This window comes from Perissodus microlepis, chromosome 3 (genome assembly GCF_051167445.1).
Source record: "Perissodus microlepis isolate ML-2025 ecotype Zambia chromosome 3, ASM5116744v1, whole genome shotgun sequence".
NCBI lineage: Eukaryota > Metazoa > Chordata > Actinopteri > Cichliformes > Cichlidae > Perissodus > Perissodus microlepis.
In genome coordinates, this window is record NC_140463.1 from 33175580 (window position 1) to 33196938 (window position 21359).

The following is a 21359-nucleotide window of genomic DNA, read 5'->3' on the forward strand; positions in this document are numbered from 1 at the left end:
CCCAGACCTCAGCCCTGTTCATTAGCCAGCATGTACAACCGCCAATGAGAGCAGTGCATGTGTGGGATAATGGAAATGGAGGTAGATCATGCTGAACATGAAGGAGATTTAGCTCATTCAAGTGGCAGGTAGTGTTTTTCCCCCATCCCCCCATTCCGCGTCCCACTCCTCCACCTTCCCAATAACCCCCTTCCCCAGAGGCATTACCCAAAGCTGGCTCCTTCTCCTAATTACCCATGGGCCCCAGAAATGCTCCAGCTGTTTGGAGAAGTGGGACCACTGCAGAGCAGGAGGTTCAGCAGCAGCTGATGAGTTGGGTGAGAAATGGAAGCTGATTAAAAGTTTTAAACTCGCTTGGAAGACAAAAGAAAGAGAAATTTGAAGTTTTGGAGAAGGCATCTCAGGTACATTTCCAACGGATTTGTGCTAAAATTCTGTCTTTAATTAGTTTTTTTGTCGTAGTTTTTTGTCAGATTTGCCCCGTGCTTCCGTAGTGCATTCACTGATGATTCATCTAACATACTTGTGTCTGACAAGACCTCCCAGAGGACGAGGAAGAACTCGTTTGAAAGACAAATTCATTGATCGTTGTGACTGTGACTGCTTGCTGTACGGATTAAACGATTGGCAGTTTGACAGCTGACAGACTGACACTGATTGATCGATCAGCGCTTAACTGGAGGAGACCTCTGACAAAACATGCAGCTTATATTGCTTACAAATGGACTGATGGATGGATTGGACTTGCCAGTGATTTGCAAAAATGCCATTTTGACTCACCATCCCTACCACGACGGTCCAACGTCGCCTTGGTAGATGAAGATGAGATGTAGAGGAAACCGTCCATGAAGATGGAAGCCTCAGGCAGGCAGGCGTTCTCTGACCATTGGTCCAGTCGAAGGAAAGCTACAAGGGAAGCAGAGGAGGAACACATGAGCAAAGAAATGGTTTTCCTCAAAGAATGTAATGGCACCCGTCTATCAATTCATTCCTTTACTGCCATTTATGTTACCTTTTTTTCAAGGGATGCAAAGCAAAATTAAAGCTGGTGTAATCAGATTTTTTAAGCAACATTGGAGAAAAAAATAATAATTACTTATTATTTTTATTCAAGTATCCAGAGAGAGATCAGATCAGGTTAAGTAGAGGCCCAGAGGGATGAAGTATTAAGTAAAAAGCTGTGGTGCAATGGAGTAAAGCCAATGACATTTTCACCTGAGAGATTAGGGTTTGAACTCCTGGTTGTTGGAGGTTGCTGGTATTCAGCCAGTAAAATCGGTCACAAAGATATATAACGCTGCACCAAAAACCTAGTAATTGCTTTGATCACTAGCAAGTTGCCGTGGTTGTCTGTATTCTGCATGCAAAATGCCAAACATTCTCCAACCACTTGCCAAGTGGTGGTTAAACTGCAAGAAGTGCAGGACAGTCCAGAAATAGAAAATGTTCCCCCTTTGAACAAAATTTTTGACTTACCTCTGGAGTCAACAAATTTTAAAAGCTTACTTTGAGGGCGACTGTTCCCCATTTTTGGTTAGTAGTTGACATATGCACACTATGGCTAACTGCAGAAATCCACTAGCAACCAACCCAGTTGCAAGGAGGTTTTTTGGTAGACCACCTCTTTGCAAACAAATTTATCTACCAATAGCCAGCAACCACTCACCAACCGGTCAGGGAAAGGTTTACAGTGGGTCGCGAACCAGTCTCTAGTGTGGCCCAGTGAGAGTGTGGCCTAATTTGTAGTGCAAATGCCATTTCCTGTCCAGTGGGAGAGGGAAGATGTCTATGTCTGTTATGGTGCTTTCAGTTGGTTCAGCTGTTCTAGATCTCTGCCTACTGCAGCTTTTAAGAATTGTTTTAACGTAATAAGTGAGCATTTAAATTGGTTTCACAATCATACGATATGCAAAATCACATAAATAGACGAACTTATCGGCAATGGGAAAATAACCAAGTGCACCCAAAACGGTTTTCTGGGGTAATTTTTTATACTTTATTCGCTAACTTTGTGATCTCTCTCTAGAATTCCACTCAGTAAATAATTCACTTGCAAAGAACATTTGCTGAAAGGGGCAACAAGGTGATGCCTCTGCCCTCTAACCATAGTACAGTGGCTCCACTACACACGTTAACATGACAATCACTGCTTGCATTAGCTGATATTCTAACAGATCCCCTAACACCAGCCTCCAGTGCATGCCAATCACTGCTGAGATCTCATTTTGCTGTTCAGATTTGGGATGTGGAAAGTGTTTTAGATTAAAATAACACCAATCCCACGCGTGAGTCGAGCTTTCTCTCGCAGTGTCATCATTATAAAATACCTGACTAAAAAGTCTGTCCTTCAAGCCGAATATGTGAATCCCCGATCCAGCTCTGGTAAGCTTTCACACTAGTGAAGGACCCGTAAGAAAGACAATGAATCCCCACTGGCTTCACAATTGCTGTTCTTGAACTCGTGCACTGACCTACATATGGAGAGTATTTTCCCGTGGGCATCAATAAAGCAGCACAGTATTATTTTCTTTTTTTCCACAAGCAGCATAAAAAATGATTATACAAGTTGGTGTTTATTTATTCATGACATTGAAAGAGAGTGACCATGTGACAAAGTCAAAGACGCAGCATTGTGAGAGCACTTCGTGGCAGAGTCCTCCACGTACTATATCTGTTAAAAAAACGAATAATTTCTACACTGTGTCCTCGCTTCATCTTTGTCCATTAAAATTAGAAGTCACTCATTTTTCTCTCTTTTTCTCGCAAACTTCAAGAGCTCCCCACATTCAACCTTATCATTCTCAAATTCAATTAGCTTCAATTCTGGGGTTCAATTTTCTGCCAGAGCCTTGGAAATATCTTACCGATTTTATCTTCACTACCTCCAGCTCCCTCATCAAGCAAGGTAAAATAACTTTAATTGAAACCACTTTTGATTGAAGTGACATTTCTACCCTTTAGTAACACCACTAATGCCTCTTCTCAGGACGGCGTATCGTTCCCCAGCGAAAAAACAGCCAGTTAATTTAACAAAAAAGCTTATTCTGAACATCGTTATGTGTGTAGTTTCATTATGTCAGACGAGCTAATTGTGTTCAAATGTGCATTAATACTCTTTGCTTTGAAGTAAACTATCAAGTAAGCATGTAATAAAAAAGGATTTAGAAGCCCAACTTAGAGAGCATTTAAGAACTACAGCAAAAATCATACGTCTCTATAGAAAGCATTTTTTTTACTGTCCAAAACTGTTTCAGTGGTGCAAAGAAACCAAGTAGAGAACAAGCCATGAATCTCTAAAAACTGAAATGTAATTATAGACTCAAACACAAATAAGGACAGTATATATATTGCAATTTCAAATCCATGTCAAACATAAAGGTTCAAAGGGTTCCACAGGCATAAAAACATATCAAAACATAAAAATTATGTTTTTCTCATATTAAAACAAACAAGCAACCTATTAGAAATACACAGAGAAATGTGAATAAGAAACAAACTTAGGCTATTGCTAGGTGTAATTGCAAGAAGGGTACTGGACAGGAAAACCGCCTTACGAAGGTTTTGGTCAGTAGTGCGTTCTTATTGTAGCGCATTCTTTGTTTAGAAGCTGCCAAGTCCTTCACAAACAATTGCTACCTGATTACCAAGTGGTAGCAAAAATTGACAAAAATGTGGACAAAACTAAACACAGTGACACTGAAGACCACTGAAACCAATAGGTTTCAAAAGCCACGGCTTTTATTTTGAAAGTTAATGGTGCGTCCATTCGCAGTTTTCATTGCTCTCTTCACAGTCTCACAACCATATAGCAAATAGTTGGTGAGTAATAACAGACCAAATGGCATCTTCCATGGAAACACTGACACTATGGTAATCTGCTGGTGACCAAAGCAATTGCAAAGAGGTTTTTTAGTGCAGCACTATACACCTCTTCTAATATGCCAGTTTTTGTGCAGCGACAGCAAGCAAACACGCAACTGGTAAGGGAATACGCATTTTCCCCCCTGGAGACGAGCGGTTATCAGGGGGTCACTGAGGAGTCTCTGGGCCTGTGTTACTGCAGCATCTTATTAGCAAACTGTTAGCCAATGTTACAGATCAAACTCTGCCTTAAAGGTGAATACAAAACAAGAAAAACATTATGACTTAATATCCGTTCAGCTTATTTTTGTCCACTTAATAATGCTCGTGTGTTCCCTCAGTCATAATGTCTATGTTCATTTTTCTATAGAAGTAGGAAATCAAACCTCCCTTTTCCTGCAAGTCTCTGCAGCTGCTGCTTTGTTCACGTCATACAGTTTGCATTAAGGCTGGGATTATGCTCCCGTCTGGAGAGCCTCAGACACCATAGTTGAGTAAGTTGTTGTTATTACTCTGTTTGGCAGTCTGCGTGCAGGAACCATGTGTTGTCGGTGCCTCTGCAGTGCAGAGTCCTTATAGACGTACTACACAACGTCTGCACGGAGCCTCATGTTCACCCTCTGATGACGACATTTATGACCCCTGCAGACTTGTAGGTGTGAAAAGTATCATTTCTGAATAGGAGAAAACCTACACGCTCAGACTTCACAGGGGCATTTGCAAGGTTCAAAGGCTCAAAGATCTAATACGGGGATAAAAGTCAAAAGAATATTAAAAATTCAGAGAATTTTCATTGTGTTTTTAACTGAAGGAGCTGACAAAATACACAGAGATCCATTTGAGGGGCATTTTTTCATTTTTATGTGATTGGACAGTTAAAATTAGACAGGAAGGTGGAACGATGGGTATGGAAGAAGACATGCAGCAAAAGGGTCCCAGTCAAGACTTGAACCAGGCCGCTGTGTTGAGCCTTGTTGAGCCTCGACCAGGTGAGCTAAATGGGCCCCCAGCCAGATGCATATCTATATAATTATGGTTCTCGGGGCCATGATGCATCATAGGGTACACAAAAGAGTCCAAGAAGAAGTAGTTCCCACCCTGTGCTCCTTCATACTCATTTATAGTAGGCCACATCTGAATAGCATGTTTAAAAATTAGTCTTCAGTACAAAATCCACTTATTAAATCCAAATGCTCCATTTGAACTTGGATGGATTGTTGTTGGTCAACAGGCAAGAACTACATCACCTTTGTAGCTACTACATTATTCAGCACTAACATCAGCTGCAATAGCCAAATTAATCTTTAGCACGTTATTAAAAAAAACAAAATCTAAGAAGTACAAAAAAGTTTTAACGGTAATTAATAATCAATCAATGATTTAATTAATAAACATGCATCAGTTTTGGCATTTTTTCTTTACATAACAGTGATTTAGCCAAGTTTATCAAGTAAATATTAATGAAGACTTCAAGGGGAAATTACATTGAAAAACAGCTCACAAATGCACGTCATCCTTCATCCATTTACAGCCGAGCTCGTGTAAAGCAACATCCCAACAGCAGTAGCATCATTTCTGCAGGACACAGGCCTTTTTTCTTGGCTATTCGTAACAAGAGTAATATACTTTTGATGTGATGCCAAGGAATGCCGTGCCAAGTTAGTTAGCAGCATCTGTAATCTAGCTGTGAATCTAACAGAGGATATGTCTGCCAATTCCGGCATCATAAATACAGGGAATATGATTTCGCAGTCAAATTGCAGGGAAGTGAGTCTACGCACACACATACGCGGACGCACATGCACACATTTTCCACTGTCGGCCACTCAGATTGACAAAATGTAAATAAGCCAGTGGCTTGATGTGGTATCAGTTGTAACAAGGCTCCCTTTGTGAGCTTTCTAAACAACCCCTCTGGGCCCCTAAAGCTGGACTCTGTTAAGATGGGACTGTGATGTCTGTGGGGGCGGCAGCTGAGAAGTCTGGCCTGCGCCGATTGGCTCAGTCCCCTGTGAAGGGAGGTGACATGACAGAGTGCTCAATTAGCCATCTGGTCGCCCACGGCAACGGTCACAAAGTGGTCCCCAACAAGCAGTGGACAGTGGGGTAATCAGAGGAGCTCGGTCACACACATGCACGCACACACCTACACAAACGCGCGCGCACAGAGCAATGAGGTAAGCGATAACACAAATACAGAACACGTGCGGGAAGAGCGTAAAGGAACGCCTAAGTCAGCTAAAGATAAAAAGAGCTAGCGGTTTCCTCAGTGTATAAACTTATAGTCATTCTTAGGATTAAAGAAAAAGAAACTATTGTATTTATTGAGCTGTATAGCTGGAGGACATGCTCACACACACATACACAAGCACACACAAACACTTTTTTAAAATTAAAACCATCCACAAACAGACACTTCACCTTAATTTACCCAAACACTAAGCAGCTTTTTGTGACCTCCTAACCCTCTTACTGCCCTGCGTGCAGTCAGAGGGAACTGGTCAAAAACATAAACAATGTCAACAAGGACAGAAAAAAAAAAAACTGCCAGTCCTGCATTGAAGCTAACAACGGGGTGAAATAGAGACGCGAGTTTGATTTAGTGTGTGTATAGATATATATATGTGTGTGTGTGTGAGTGTTCCTTTTATTACCCACACTGAAAAGTCTGCCAGATAAATTTTTAATGTGACGCAAGATTCAGGGCATCAGGGACGCTAGGGCGACAACAATAAAACTTCTTTGCCTCCAAATCCATGGTGTGTCATTTAAGGAGTGGAATGATGCCAACAGTAAGAGGCATTGCTGTACAGCTCGGTTTCACAGTACAACGGCCTCCTGGGTGGAGTGAAGAGCCTCCATAAAACACTATTTACATGTTTACATTGTTCTGCTCACAGTTGTAGGCATTAGCTGATGCCTAGCAGGGCGGGTGTTACGCAACAAGATGTGCAAGTCGTTTCGTTAAAACTGTGAGCTTAAAGCCAACATTTGTACAATTTTTATGGGGTTTAGCATTTTACAAATAGTTCAGATGGCAGGGGTTTTGTGTTTACAGAGAAGTGCTGCAGTCCTGAGGAGAGCAGGCTTTTCTTTATGCCACACTTTGCACTGATATTATCTGCTGGAGGAGCTGCTTTAACAGCGGTATTATCTAATATTTCTATAACCGGTCAAATTGCTCTTTCAGGCTTAAACAAGTTACACGTAATGCTTTTTAAGACCTTTCTAATATCACTTTAAATGAAATTTAGGCCCACAGTCGGTGTGGAAATATGAATAAAAACATGCACTCTCTAAGTGAAAACACTGTCTGTTCGGTAAGATCAAATACACGTCATTTAAAAAAATGTAAGAAAGCTGCAGCCCAATCTGAAACCTGAAAATCTTTGCAGACACCAACCACTCTTTCACTGCAGTCTTCTATAATTGAGACTCAGTCTTCTGACATCTTTCCTTTAGTCTCACGGCAGCCACGTCACTGCATTTGAACACTTTCTGTACCAAGCACCAGATACAGGACACCCTCTGGTTCAACTGGGGTCAAATAAACAAAGAACAACATGCAACTTAAATCCTCCTAAAATTGACATTTTGGGAAACCAGATGTCCCTCTGTATGTGAGACTGCACAGCACTTCTTCTCCCCTGTCCTGTATCTGGAGACAGTGTCCCATTATTTTGACTGGTTCTGCAGGACATGCGCTATTTTAAAGTCAGACTTTTACCTAATGCACATAATGGGAAGGCTTTTTATTATTTTGTGAGTCAAGGTTAGCTTATCTAATGCTATAGCCTTATTGAAACCCAAAGATGCATTCAAATATAATATATCTGACCACCTCCCAGCATTGTTAACGTGTCCCACATCATCCCACATTTAGTTTGTTGGGATCGGCTCACCCTGATGACGTCTTACGGCACTGTCACCTCACGGTAAGAAGGTTACTTGTTTAAACTCTGGCTTGGTTGTTTCTATGTAGAGTCTGCATGTTCTCCCAGTGGCTACACGCGTTTCCAGCATGAACGCAGACATGCAAGTTAGGATAATTTATGATTCTAAACTGGCCATGAATGAGAAGGACTTTACAGAGTAAAGCACTGTCTGAACTTATGTTTAAATGTGGGCTTTGAGTGATAGTAAGACTAGAAGGAGAACTGCAGAAATTCCAGTCTATTTGTGAACGAGCGCTCTTCATTTCCTATAAGCTGCTAGATAATAACGTTACATGAATAGCCTTTATATCTCTTAGAAATGTTTCTACCTACAGAATTCTGCAAAAAAAATGGACCAGTGACTGTTCATTCAACAAAAGACGTACTTGAAGATTTTCACTCCATGACTCTAAACAGAGAAACCTGCACTAGAATAAGCAACTGGTACGCCCAAACAAATGTGAGGTACTAAACGTCCTTACTAGCTCAACAAAGCAACATTTGTCAATGAATGACCCCCTAGGAGTAAGGACTTGGCGACAGTGGGAAGGAAAAACTCCCTTTTAACCCCTCAGAGAGGGGTGACCATCTGTCGTGACCACAAAGCCATTTCTCTTTTTGACAAGTGTTCTGTCAAAAATCACGAGTCACTCCCCGCTGATGCCTCACTGTTGGATCTTGCTGTCCATGTAAAAACGTAATGACTCAGATTCTGCCTGGAGACGCCATGGACCTTCTTTTCAGCCTGTTTTACTTATAAGACCAGCCACACACATCACGTCTTATATTCACAGGGTGAATAATGCAGAAGAACATGCAATAAACACTAACGGCTTGTTATGCTGAATGTTGTACCTGGTCTCACAAGACTTGATTGGCCAAACCAGTCCTCCATGTCTTCCATTTGATCCATGGGCCTAAATATTGCACCACTACATCAGTGCTGCTAGGTAAATCTCGCCCGTCACACTGATGATGTAGAAGTCTCAAAAACTCAAGCATCAAATATAAAATACCTGGCATTAATGGGTTATAGATGGACATACAGCTGCACTGCCCTCAAACACAAAAGATGGCACACAATATTACGATAACACCCCCATGTGACTTTTCAATCAAGAATGACTTAAATTGCTGTAGAGGTTTCGACACCGACTACTGCTGCTATAAATTATCTTTAACAATTTCATCTATAAAGGTCTCCTTGGAGGTAGAGATACACCAGACATGAAGTTTATACAGGAACTTAGAAATATACAAGAAATCATCACAGGGAAAGCCTTTAACTATAAGGAATAGAGGCATCAACAAAGCTGCCCTCGGGGAGTTCCTAAAATGTGAAGAGACACTGCCACGGAAAAGCTACCATTGGCTTTTTAATAGAATCCGGGATGGTAATGTGCTCCTACAGTGTCCCGAGGTGCTTTGAGGCGAGCAGGTGCGAGCATGAGAATGAGGTCCGTGGAGGCCCCCTCCTTACAAACACGCAGAGAAAGGGAGCTAATGAAGTGGCCATGCTATCTGCTATCAGCAGATGTCCGAACACCGGGGCTACAAATTAGCTGCCATGGAGGGAGCAGAGTGTGGAGACGGTTTTGGGAAAAGCGGGGCTTGCAGCTTTGGTTTTACGCTTTTGGGGGGCTTCACCGCATCCTGGGATAATAGAGGGTTTGTCCTTATTCTTATTTTCACAAACTGGGAGCGCAATTCACACTGTGAACGGAGACAGCGGCGATGTTTTACACACACACCAAGAGGCAGTCCGATTTGGAGTTTAGTTGTTAGGAGAAAGAATTCTTCAGGGTGCCTGTTTATTGCTGGCTCATTCCAGTCTGACACCACGGGGATAGCGAGTTTTGGAATAGGCCACGTTTGTCTGGTTTACAGCACGACGTGGTGGTCGAATAAAGGCCTGGAGGTCACTCTTTATGTGAATTTGGGTTTTACAAGATAAGCAAACGGGCAGAAAAAAGAAATTTGCTCACAGCCAGACATAGTGGTTTGCTTCTACAAATGCTTAAAATACCTATATCTGTCCTTGCATGTGTTCAATCGTTATCCTGCTGGAAAATTCAACTGTAAGGCTGAGGTCTTTTCAAACTCCAAACTCGCTCTGAACTCAGTTTTGCCCTCAATATTGGCTGCTGTGTTTCTCTTTTTATTCCTCCCTCTGTCAACTCCATGCTATACAGTAGGGATGGTGTCATGTGGGTATTGAATTGTTCCCGGAATCTGCCAGACATAACGCTGCACACAACAAATAAAAAAGTTCATTTTCTGTTTAATCAAAATTTGAGTCTGCCTGTCTGGGGGCCCACACGCACAAAAACAATGCAGACACTGCTTTCTGCAGCTTTGTGGGATCTGACAATGCGTCCAACAGTAGGAAAATGTCAGAAGAGGGAGTCCGGACACATTTTGTGGTGAGGTTTAATCTTTTCACAGCACAACTATTTCTTTTTCTTTCCATCACATAAAACAGCAGGACAGTCTCCTCTCTCAGCCTTTTATTTGGAATTCTTTACTACCTGTAGGCACCTGTGCAACCGTGATGAAAAACATGTTTGATCGTGGCTGTAGTTCGTTTACTAAATCGACCTTAACACGCAAGTCTGTCTCTCACTTATTTGACATTTCCAGCTTGTCTGCGGACTGCATATGTACAGCAGATCGTCACAAAGCGGTCCCAGTCCCGCAGCGTCGCTGGCTACATCCATAGTGAGCCAAATTGAAATCAAAAGCAGAACCAAACACATGCACGATACAAAGCTCCATATAAACCTAAGATCTCACTACAATGGTAGGAAAAAAACTGGGATTATGATTCAAAAAAATAAAAATCAACAACTAGAATGTGTCTCACATCATATTTCTGCATTATTGTTCTCCGTGTGTCTATGTGGGTTCTCTCCGGGTACTCCGGCTTCCTCCCACCGTCCAAAGACATGCAGTTAGTGGGGTTAGGTTAACTGGTGATTCTAAATTGTCCAAATGTGTGAGTGTGAATGGTTGTATATCTGTGTTAGATTTGCGACTGCCGACCTGTCCAGGGTGTAGACTGCTTCTCACCCTATGGCAGCTGGGATAGTCTCCAACCCACCTGCAAACCTGAATTGTAGAAGAGGATGGATGGATGGACGGATGGATGGATGGATGGGTGGATGGACGGGTGGATGGACAGGTGGGTGGATGGATGGACGGGTGGATGGACGGGTGGGTGGACGGGTGGGTGGATGGATGGGTGGATGGATGGATGGACAGGTGGGTGGGTGGACGGATGGACGGGTGGATGGACGGGTGGGTGGATGGGTGGGTGGATGCTGTCATCTTCACTGCGAAAGAACTGAGCAATGTGTGCAGTGAGAGGCTACACGCTCTGCTAAAATCGTAAAGCCTACATAAAAGTCCAGCCACACTAAAATAACACAGGTTGCCAACCTCCTTGTGACCAACTACAAATAGCTGCCACAACTGGTTGTCCAGAGGTTGAATGTGCAGCACCTTCAATCACAAAGTGACTGCACAGGTGGTTCCCAGCGAGGCAGTCTGACTTGAACAGGCAGCATTTAATTGTAAATTATTTGATTTGCCATTAAATCTATAAACACTCAACACAAACACTGGAATCAATCTGAGTCAGTCCGTTCCAATGAGCGTAACAGCTCTTTAGACCAGTGGACTCAACTGGTTGCCATCTGGTTGTATACTGGTTATATTCCTATATATAAGCAGGGTTGCCTACATCACTTTGCAGTAAAATCTCCATCTTGCAGAAACTACGTCACTATTTGTCACTATTTCTAAATCTATGAGGTTCTGGTTGAAGTGTGAATGTCAGGAGCTGATGCCAGCTTTTGCGTATGTCGACAGCAACAGATCTGCAATTTTCACCCATTTGTCACTAACGGATTGCATTCAATCCCCAGCTTGACCCACTTACATCACAATCTGACTGATAAACAGACCGACAGGCAATAAGATCACAAGTTCACTGCACACAGTCGCTGTAATTCTGATCATGCTGCAATCTCCAACCACTGTTTTCTCTGGTGTGACTGTAGCATTAGATGGACACTGAGATTACTAGTTTCAAGCCATATAAAATGTTTATTTTGTATAATACCCACTCGAGTTTTTTGGGTTGAGCAGACTTTGTGATTAAACCATACCGTAACATATGCAGTGTCCTTGTTCCTCACTTTTGATTGTAAAATACTGAGAAGATGGCATTTATATTCAAAAACTGTTCTCATGTCCATCTTTCATATACAGCCTAAGGCTAAAATTCTCACGCTACACAAGTGTGAGTTTATTTTGCATCAAGTACAAGATGCAAGAAGTATGCAAATTGACACCCAGCCTAACTGCTGGGCTGAGCTAAGATCTAAACTTTGATCTCCTGCAAAGAGCCACATAACCACCACAGCCTCCACATCTGTACTTTCTGCCTTACTAAATAAAAGGCACACTGCTTCCTACATCAGTACTGAAAGTTGGTATTGAACATAAATCATGTGGCTGCAGAACTGTCAAATATAAATGTAATTTCAGGGGATACTGAGCTGCTATTTCAGGATATTAAGAAAAGATTGTGGCACCATGTTGCCAGTTTCACATATATAGAGACATTTAGTCATCCTTAAGGTCTCTGTTCTGGCTAAACTTTACGTTTAGGAGCCCCTTCCTTGTCTCTGTCATTTAGATCTAATTTCCAAAGTGCTGCAGTGGTGATTGTTCCCTCCATTACAGCCAAAGAATAGAGTCAGTCTGCAGGAGTCATATTTTTGGTTTTCAGTAGCCTCCCTGACCCTGGACCTGCTTGTCCACAATAGATTTTCAGTTTATTCAGACCGGAAAACTCTGTTCATACACATCTATCTGTTAATGATGAAGCCCTGCAACTCACAGGCACATAATGAGCACACAGACGTGGCCTTTCTACACGTTTCAGATCGACAGTACGTCTGAAGCATGCCGCAAGAATGCGCGCGCATTTATCTGCCCGTCCGCTCGCACGCTTCGCCAGCACACCTCCGAGTAATGGCCGTTGCCACAGTAACCAGGTGACCCACGCTAGCAATTAGAGAGTCCCTAACAGGCTCGGTGCCGGCAAGTGCACACAGATGCGGCGCATACATTATGTAAACTACAGTCCCCGCGAAAGTCTCCCTCACCTGCCTCAGCCAACAGCAGCCCGGCTCGCGCTTCTAATTTAATACGTCCTTAACATCGGCAAAAAAAGAGAAGAAAAAACCCACATCCATCACGAGGAAGCCACACGACACAGGACATCTGTGGCGTGCCTCCAAACCGGGGACATTAGGTGGGTATTACAAAAGGTGGGTGCAGGGGGGGAGTAGATAGAGGGAGAGATGGAGAAAAAGAAAAAGGGAGAGAGAACTTTTAACTTAAAACTCACCAGCTTCATATTTGTGGGTTTTTCCTGTCTTTATTTCCTATTCACGGCGGAGAGGGAGGGAAAAAATAAAAACTCCCACTGTGCTTTTATGAACGTGGCGGCACAGCGGTGAGTATGGGCTTTAAACATGATTGGCTTGTTAAAGTAGAAGGGATAGGGGCAGAATAGATGTGGTTGTAAAAGTCCAACTTGCACACCTGGTTTAAAGGCCTTTTCACAGATTTATGAGAACGTGTCAGCTTTTTTCTTTTCTTTTCTTTTTTTTTTTTTTAAACTCGGCCAAAAGAATACATGAGTTATTCTTTCTGTTGCCTTGGCACCTCAACTGTGTTGAACACTGACCACGGAAAAGTTTCCGAGTACAACTCCCGTTGCCTTCGTTATTGAAGAAAAACGAGTAATCGCAGCGGAAACGCGCTTTTCGGATGCTTCAAAGTGAGAGGAGACAGTAACAAAGTTGCTTACCGCACAGTTTGTTCTGGTGCAGGAACTCCATCTGCAGCTTCTGGCCAGCGCGCTGAGCCAAGAGGTACGGGGTGGAGTAGGTTGGATCCCCGGTGGCGCACATAACATCTGCCCCGCTGAACACGAGCGCCATGGTCTGCAGCACATCAGAGGACACCACAGCTGCACACAGCGCCTTGACACATAAAAGAAGATACAAGGGCCCGTGATGAGCTTATTTGCGAGTTTCGCTCACATTTTATTTGCAGTTTCGGCGTGTTTGTGAATCAGATTCCCGAGGCTCATTTTTAGTGGTCACAAATCTCATTTATGGACGTCCACCTGCCACTTGCCATTTCCTGCTGTGATAGCCTAATAAAAGAATGAAGAAGTGGAGCAGCAGCTCATTGGATTTCTAAGTAGCTTTCTGTAGCTGGATTAATGTCTTTAAAAAAAAACAGGCATAGAGACAGTGAAAAAAATCTCTGGAAATGTAAGTATGGCTTCACTTCTCTGTGTAGGAGGAGCAGCGTGGTGTTGCTGCGTACGTGTATGCGCGAATGCCAGGTTGATAGAGGACAAAGAGTCTATAAAGCGGCGTCAGAAAACCACATAAAGTTACGAATTGAGTTCCACCCGCTGATCTCAAAAGAGAAGTTAAAATGCGATCAAACTTTAATACTCCCAGTGGGAATCATTAAAGCTCAAAACCCTGAGCTAAAAAAAAAGGAATATAGCAAATAAGAAGAGGACAAATGGGCCATATTAAATATAATGAAACTAACAATTTTCACAAAGAGAAATGTGGGAATAAAGACATGAAACACAACGAAGTGAGCTAAAAGTACAAAAGAACAGCAGCAGGCTGCGATGAAGCAAGATAGAGTGAATTTCCTGCAGGAAAACAAACCAAGCATGGAATATGAATATATATATATGAATCAGAAGCTGATAAATACAACCATGTAATCTGTGCATGGATGTATTAAACGTTCAGGATGAGCCTAAACAAAGAGTGCAGTGTGCAGATGGGTAATAATTAAAGGAAAATCCTTGACCCCTCCTCTCAGGAAGATCTGATGCTCTGTTTGAGCACCCTCGATGCCCTCCTTTAGAGTGAAGGTCAGCGCGAATCAATACACAGTTGTTCCGGGTGATCACCTTGATCCTCCGATGAACCTTTTCTATCCTGTTGGAAATGGTCTTTTTCAGGACTCATCGAGGGGACACAAGAGGTCTCCGAATGGTTTGGTAAGTATGAAAATGATGTCACGGCTTTCTCAGTCACCAGAACTCAACACACATGGGAGCTTTCCATCACTATCAAAATCACACATAAGGAGTATCCTTTGGAGGAAAGGTGTCTCATCACTCCAGCAACGCAAGAGAGACCTAAAGAATCAATGCCAAGGCAGACTGAAGCGGTTCTGGTGGAACAGAGTGAGGTTGGTTTTTCCATGAATTTTATACATTTGTACGCCTCCACCAGTCACTATGAAACTTCAATAATGAGCAGGGTTCTCCAACTAAGAGGCACAAAGCTACTGCAGAGGAAAACTATAAGGAAGGAAAGAAGGAAGGAAGGAAGGAAGGATGGATGGATGGATGGATGGATGGATGGACAACCAAAGAAGAGTTTACTGATGCCAACATTCTGTTTCTTATTCATCCAACATTCACCTTGTATACTGTTCCAGTGTACCATCACTGACTGAAACTGTGGGGTGTGTGGCATAAAAACAAAAGAGAAAAATGAAACATGAAATTCTATTTATTTCTACCGAAAACATTTTTGTTTTTAGTCAACAAATAGATTTAAAAAGAAAAAGAAATTAAATGCAGCCTCTCAGTTCAGCCGCAACGTTTTTAGCTCCTCCCCTTTTAAAGCCACTCGCTTCTTTAAGCAGACCTTTTTCTGATTGGCTGAATAAAAATCCCCCCAGCAGTTATTATAGATGTTAACCTGGCTACTGCACATGTTAATGCCACTTAGCTACTAGCAAGTAGCTTGTAACCACCTTAGCCACCACATTAATCAAAATATGTTGCAAAGTCACCAGAAGTGCAGCACAAATGACAACCTAACCATGTTGTGTCATTTGGAGTTTTTTTTGCACTACCTAAGAGAATCTTAAAGTTATATACTGAATAATATTTGGAAAAGTTTTAAGCTGCTAAACCACTCCTCACGAAACGCCAAAGGGATTTGTGTCTCGCTGGCCAAGCCAATGTGTAAACGACTACACTATACACAACTGAAAAACAGTGTTGTCACTGATGTTTTTGTTCTTTTCTTTATAAGAATAAAATGCATATAAACATAACCCTGCTTCATAACAACACAAAGCAGGGCCATTATATCAAAGACATATTTCCTACTTCGATGCAGAGAAACCGTAGCTACACTGGCCCGGACACTCAAGTAATACCTCAAGTTGGGATAGTGAGTCAGTGTAGCATCCAGTCTGGCCCTGGTCAAGCATGAGAAGCAGTAGTACTGCTGCCCAGATATTTTCGTATATAGACCATGACTGTGACTTCTTGTCAACCCTGTTGAACGACAGGCAGAGAATGAACAAAAGAGTAAATGCGACGATAGCTGGAGGCTTTTGACAAGCGACCACTCGAGAGAATATTATTAGGAGAGCCAGCCAGCTGGGCTTCCTTTCACCGCTGATGCTTCCTGGCACGTAGCTTGTGATGTTCCCTCTCCAGTCCACCAGTACAAGATACGGCCGGGGATCAGTGGCTTGGTTGCTCCATCAAGCCAAAACAATGTAGCTTCTCTAGCAGATCATAATAACGGCTGATTGGTAACAGTTGCGGTGTCTACTGATGGAGGACATCAACACGGGTGGTTTCAAGAGATTAACTAAAGCCTGACAGAAAAACAAAAGCAGCCCCACTTAGGATTCTATTACACTCCATTCTAAAACAATATCAACACCTTTAAAGGCAACTTATTTAAAGTATTGCACTTTAAAGAAAAGTATCTAAAAGCCACTAAGAGGTTAAACAGAAGGAGGCAGTTAAAACTAATTCCTGCGAGTTTCACTTTTTCTTCCCATCTCCTCCTGTGAAGCCTTAACCTTCATTTAAATACAGACTCGATGTTCTTTAGACCCTGCTGACATCAAACTAAATGCGGTGCAAGGTAACGCCGCACTGGTTTCACGTAAGCCGGGAAGGTAAATAAATACATTTCCTCTATACACTCTTCTTTACATTCCACCTTTAACAGCGCCTATAAGATGAAGAAAGACGTAGTTATAGAGCGAGTGTGGTGTCTGGCCATGCAGACATACTTTGTGATCCCGCTAAGATAAGCAAGATAAAAGAATCTGAAGAATACAGTCTGTGCAGGGAAAATATTTTCTGTCTATTTCAATCTGTCCAGTCGATTGATGTGACACCGTGCACGATGACCCGCAACAAAGGGGATCAACGGAGGAGTCGAGTGGCAAATAGCGGAATTTCAACGAACAACCTTTCCTTTCACTGGGCTTTCAGCCGAGTCAGTAGGCAGCATCGATCCACCACAAACAAGCAATATCCATCCGAAAGTGAGGCACGCCGAGGCTTGTGCATATACACGCACAAACAAAAGTACCCGTCGATATAACCTGGCCACCGACACAAAGGCCCTGCACTGAGATAAAGATGTTCAAATATGCGTGTTCCCAGAGCTGTGCCAAAAAAAAAAAAAAGATAGATATCTTCATCAGTAGCACAATAACCGAAAATTAATGTGAAGAAAGATTTAAAAAAAATTATAATTACTTTAGCACGTGCACACACACACACACACGCGCGCGCGCGCCTCTGTCTTTTTCCCGCACACGGAAGATGGGGTCAGATTATGGCAAAATAGTCCCTTGCAACTTGGCCTTATTCTGTGTCGTCTCTGGAAATGACCTTCCGTGTCATAGCAATTACCGTGGCCACAAGAGGGTTAGTGTGTGCGTGTGTGTGTAATGATATAAGAAGCTCCTTTGACACCGCACTCTCTAGGTCATGTGGTCTGCGGAGAGTTAGTGGAGGTCACTAGGATATGAGCTTCTAATGGAGGGGAAATGGGACTGAGACAGAGAGGGAGGGGGATGAAGAGTACGCATTAAATGAAGGGGAAAAAAACGATGGGTTGCAAACAAAAAGAATCCCATCGCAACGCACACTGCTGGGATTATGTAAGGGAACATATTGACGCAGTCACCTATAAATCACTACCTTTTTTTTTTTTTTACTTCATTACCTGAAATGACGCTTTAAACTGTGATTTGCGGCATGCCGTGAGTAAATCTCGTGACCCCTGAGCCCCATAAAACCTGTTGAAATGCCATCGCATGATTTCAAAAAAACTGCTTGAATGTCAACAAGGAAACTGCTAGTATTATTGTCTTTGTCCCGAGAGGAGTCCCAGAGGAAAAAGGTTTTATATAGCTTTCATTATTTCATATTCGCGCTTGTGTTACAGTAAGTAAATGTGACACAGAAGTGGAACAGCGTGTCCGATGAGATTAGACTCAGTGTCCTTGTTTATGTTAAAAATACCGGGTTTTTTTGGTCTCTTTTTTTTTTTTTAAACACGTTGTTTGTGATTCATTAGTTTGTGTGGAGATGTATAGAGTTGCTTTGAAGACTTTTTAGTGTTTTAGTGCACTTTGGCGCACATATTTTACATCTGCAGGTCACCACAGTGGATTTTAAATGAAAGAATTAACATGTGATTGATGTTCAGGCTTTCAGTTTTAATTTAAGTGGTTAAACAAACCCCAGTTTTGTAAGTACCCAAGAATAAGTGGACACACCAGCTTCATTTACAATATAAGGATTGTTTTTAATGCTTGAATAAAAGTCCTTTGCAGTAAATAAAGTCTACAATTGTGTTAATGTCCACGTACTCATAGACCTAGCTGCATGTGTCGTATTCTATATGTGCCTCCATGACACTTCAAGTGTGTCAAGGCCACTTCCAGCCCTTCCCTGCATTCATCCCTCGTGCATTCACACACTAAAACGCCCCTACCTCTCCAGTGGCTTGACTCTTTCGGGGTGCTGCACTCTGTGTTACACTTCCCCTCCTGCACCCGCCTGCAAAGAGCTCCCACTAGAACAGCAAATTCACACATCTCAAGTGAAGGAGCACACATGTTCACACGCATGTACACGCCGCACACCCCAAAGCGCACGCTCGCGCGAAAGCTGGCAAAGTCGTAATAAAACCAACCCAAGCGTTTCTGTTGTGGATCCTAATCCACTTTTCCACTTAGCTAGCTAGTATATCTCTTCCTTACTTTCTCGCCTCATTCCCCCTGTCTACATTTCCATTCCCCCTCTTTCGGTGCAGGAAAACAATACAAGGGGGCTGATCTGCGTAAATGCTGATGCCGGTGGAAACTGCTTCACTGCTTAGAGCTCTTAAAAGGAGGCCAGAAAAGGCAGACCGTCTCCTTTTTATCTTTTTTTACAGCAGCAATAAACCCTAAACCCCAAGGCCTAAGCACCAACATGCCTATACTTGAGATCGATAAGACTTCTCCTTTGGCATCTTTAGGCTTAAAGTGCGGATTTACCAATGGTCAAAAGGTCAGGAAAATATGGGCTTTCTCAAGTTTAGTGGATTTAGCTTATAGAGTGTACCATGTGCACTTTTCCTTAAAGGTACAAACGAAGCTATAAAACAGATTTCATGCTCGGGGAACTCCTGCTATCACTGCCCATCATTAATTAAAATTACTTAGCTAAGCAGACAGAGAAATATTACACTGAAGGTCTGCAAGGGTTGTGTTTTTTTATGTTTTACTTACATTATGCAGTTGGGAGGACTCTATTTTACACATTTATCTTGGGGGAACAACATTACAGAAAAGGATAATTGTTTCCTGTAAACATATGCTGACTGGTGCTAATATTTTACCTGGCATTTTTGATGTGGAAAACTTAAAACTGGCAGGTAGAGTGACTGCAGACGTAAGACAGAAGCCACAAGTCAACAGAGTAATGTGGTTATTGGTGTAGCATACGTGTCTTTGCCTAAAGACAAAGTCAATGGCAGCTTTAATGTTAAGGGCATTGCTATATGCTCAGGACTATGAGGGTAGTCGGCTGTGGACCTGCTGTACCTTCGCCACATTTGTTCAGCTTAGAAAGGCAGACAAAATCCATCAAGTCACATACACAGAGTACTGTTAGATGTTCTAATCTGTTTAAAGTGGTTAGAGGAGTCAGAAGAAGTCTCTTCTATTTCCTTGCAGAGTACGATCAATACTTGATTTCTGTGGCTGATGGTGATTTTTAGGCTGTTAGAACTTCAGAAAGTGGGACATCAGCTTATATTCTGTACATGATGACATCATTGTAAGATTATATTGCTGGAAAGTTCATAAACAAACTAATAAGCATCTGTGACAGACTGGCAACCTGTCCAAGGTATACCCGGCCTTTTGCAGTATGACAGCTGGGGTAGGCTCCAGCCCTTTCACAACTCTGAAATGGAGAAGTGGTTAAGAAAACGGATGGATAGAGTTACCAACTTACCACAAAGACACTGCTTGAGTCAGCACAGATACTACAAATACAGTACTGTACAAACGTCTTGTGCCACCTCTAGTTTCTTTATATTTTGCCAGGAAAATGGGAAATAGGGGAAGTGATTTATTAGATAATGTACAAAGATATAAGTCAAAAACAGACTTTATACAGTGTACAGAAAGTTATATTTGGTTTTACCGCCTTTATTCTTCAACACAGTCTGAACTCTCTTAGTCAAGCTTTCTTGTCATTTCTTTAAGCAGACTTCAGGAATAGTTCTCCGGGCTTCTTGAAGGACATTCAGAGCTCTTCTTTGGATGTTTCTGCCATTTGTTCGGTTCTCTGTCAAGATGATCCTACACTGCTTCAATAATGTTGAGGTCCGGGCTCTGGGGAGACTAATCCAAGACTGATAGTGTTTCACTGAGTGTTTTTCTATCCAAGTATGCTTTTACTGCACTGGGAGTGTGTGTGAGATCATGGTCAAGCTGAAAAATGAAGCTGTTGTCAAGCAAACGTATTATGTGGCGAATCAAAATCTGATGATACATTTCTGTGCTCATAATTCCTTAAATTTTGACAAGATCTCCAACACCACCATGCTTAACTAATGACTCTGGACACTCCCCTTATAATTCTCTCGGTTTGAACCAAACATTTCAAATTTGTCAGAGCTGTTGCCGCTGATTTTCAGTCCAGCTTTTTTACCTTCCTTACGAATGGCTTCTTGACAGCCAACCTTTCTGATGAAGCTTCACTGAAAAGTAGATGGTTGTTTCTCTTACTTAAGCAGACAACTTTCAGTCACTGGTTTGGGCTGCCATCTTTTTTATTTAGCCACCAACTCATTAAGTTACTGACTTTTAACAAAGTGCCTAAAGATACAATTTTCAGTAAAAATGTATGAAAAAGCAGCCAGTGTCCAACTACTGCTGGGTTCCTTGGACGGAATACAAAGAATTGAGGTGTGGCTCAAGACTTTTGCACAGTACCACCACTGCAGACAGTGTGGACATTAGGGCTGCACGATTTTGCATAAAATGAGAATCACGATTTTTTGGCTTAGAATTGAGATCACGATTCTCTCACAATTTTCTTTTCCAATATAAATATTTATTGCACTTATTAACTGCACATCAACTTCGTAACAGTTGAGACTGAACATAAAA

General features: G+C 42.2%; 1 protein-coding gene across 4 annotated transcripts in view; it reads right to left on the bottom strand.

Moving 5' to 3' along the window:
* arap2 (ArfGAP with RhoGAP domain, ankyrin repeat and PH domain 2) overlaps positions 1 to 21359 on the bottom strand; it is a 171445-nt gene that overhangs the window by 64597 nt on the left and 85489 nt on the right. For all 4 annotated transcript variants that reach the window (XM_084924105.1, XM_084924106.1, XM_084924103.1 and 1 more), the window contains exons 14-15: positions 13681 to 13855; positions 781 to 906 (exon numbers count right to left, since the gene is read on the bottom strand). In XM_084924105.1, the coding sequence (XP_084780231.1) occupies positions 781 to 906; positions 13681 to 13855 (301 nt within the window). The remainder of the gene's footprint in view (positions 1 to 780; positions 907 to 13680; positions 13856 to 21359) is intronic.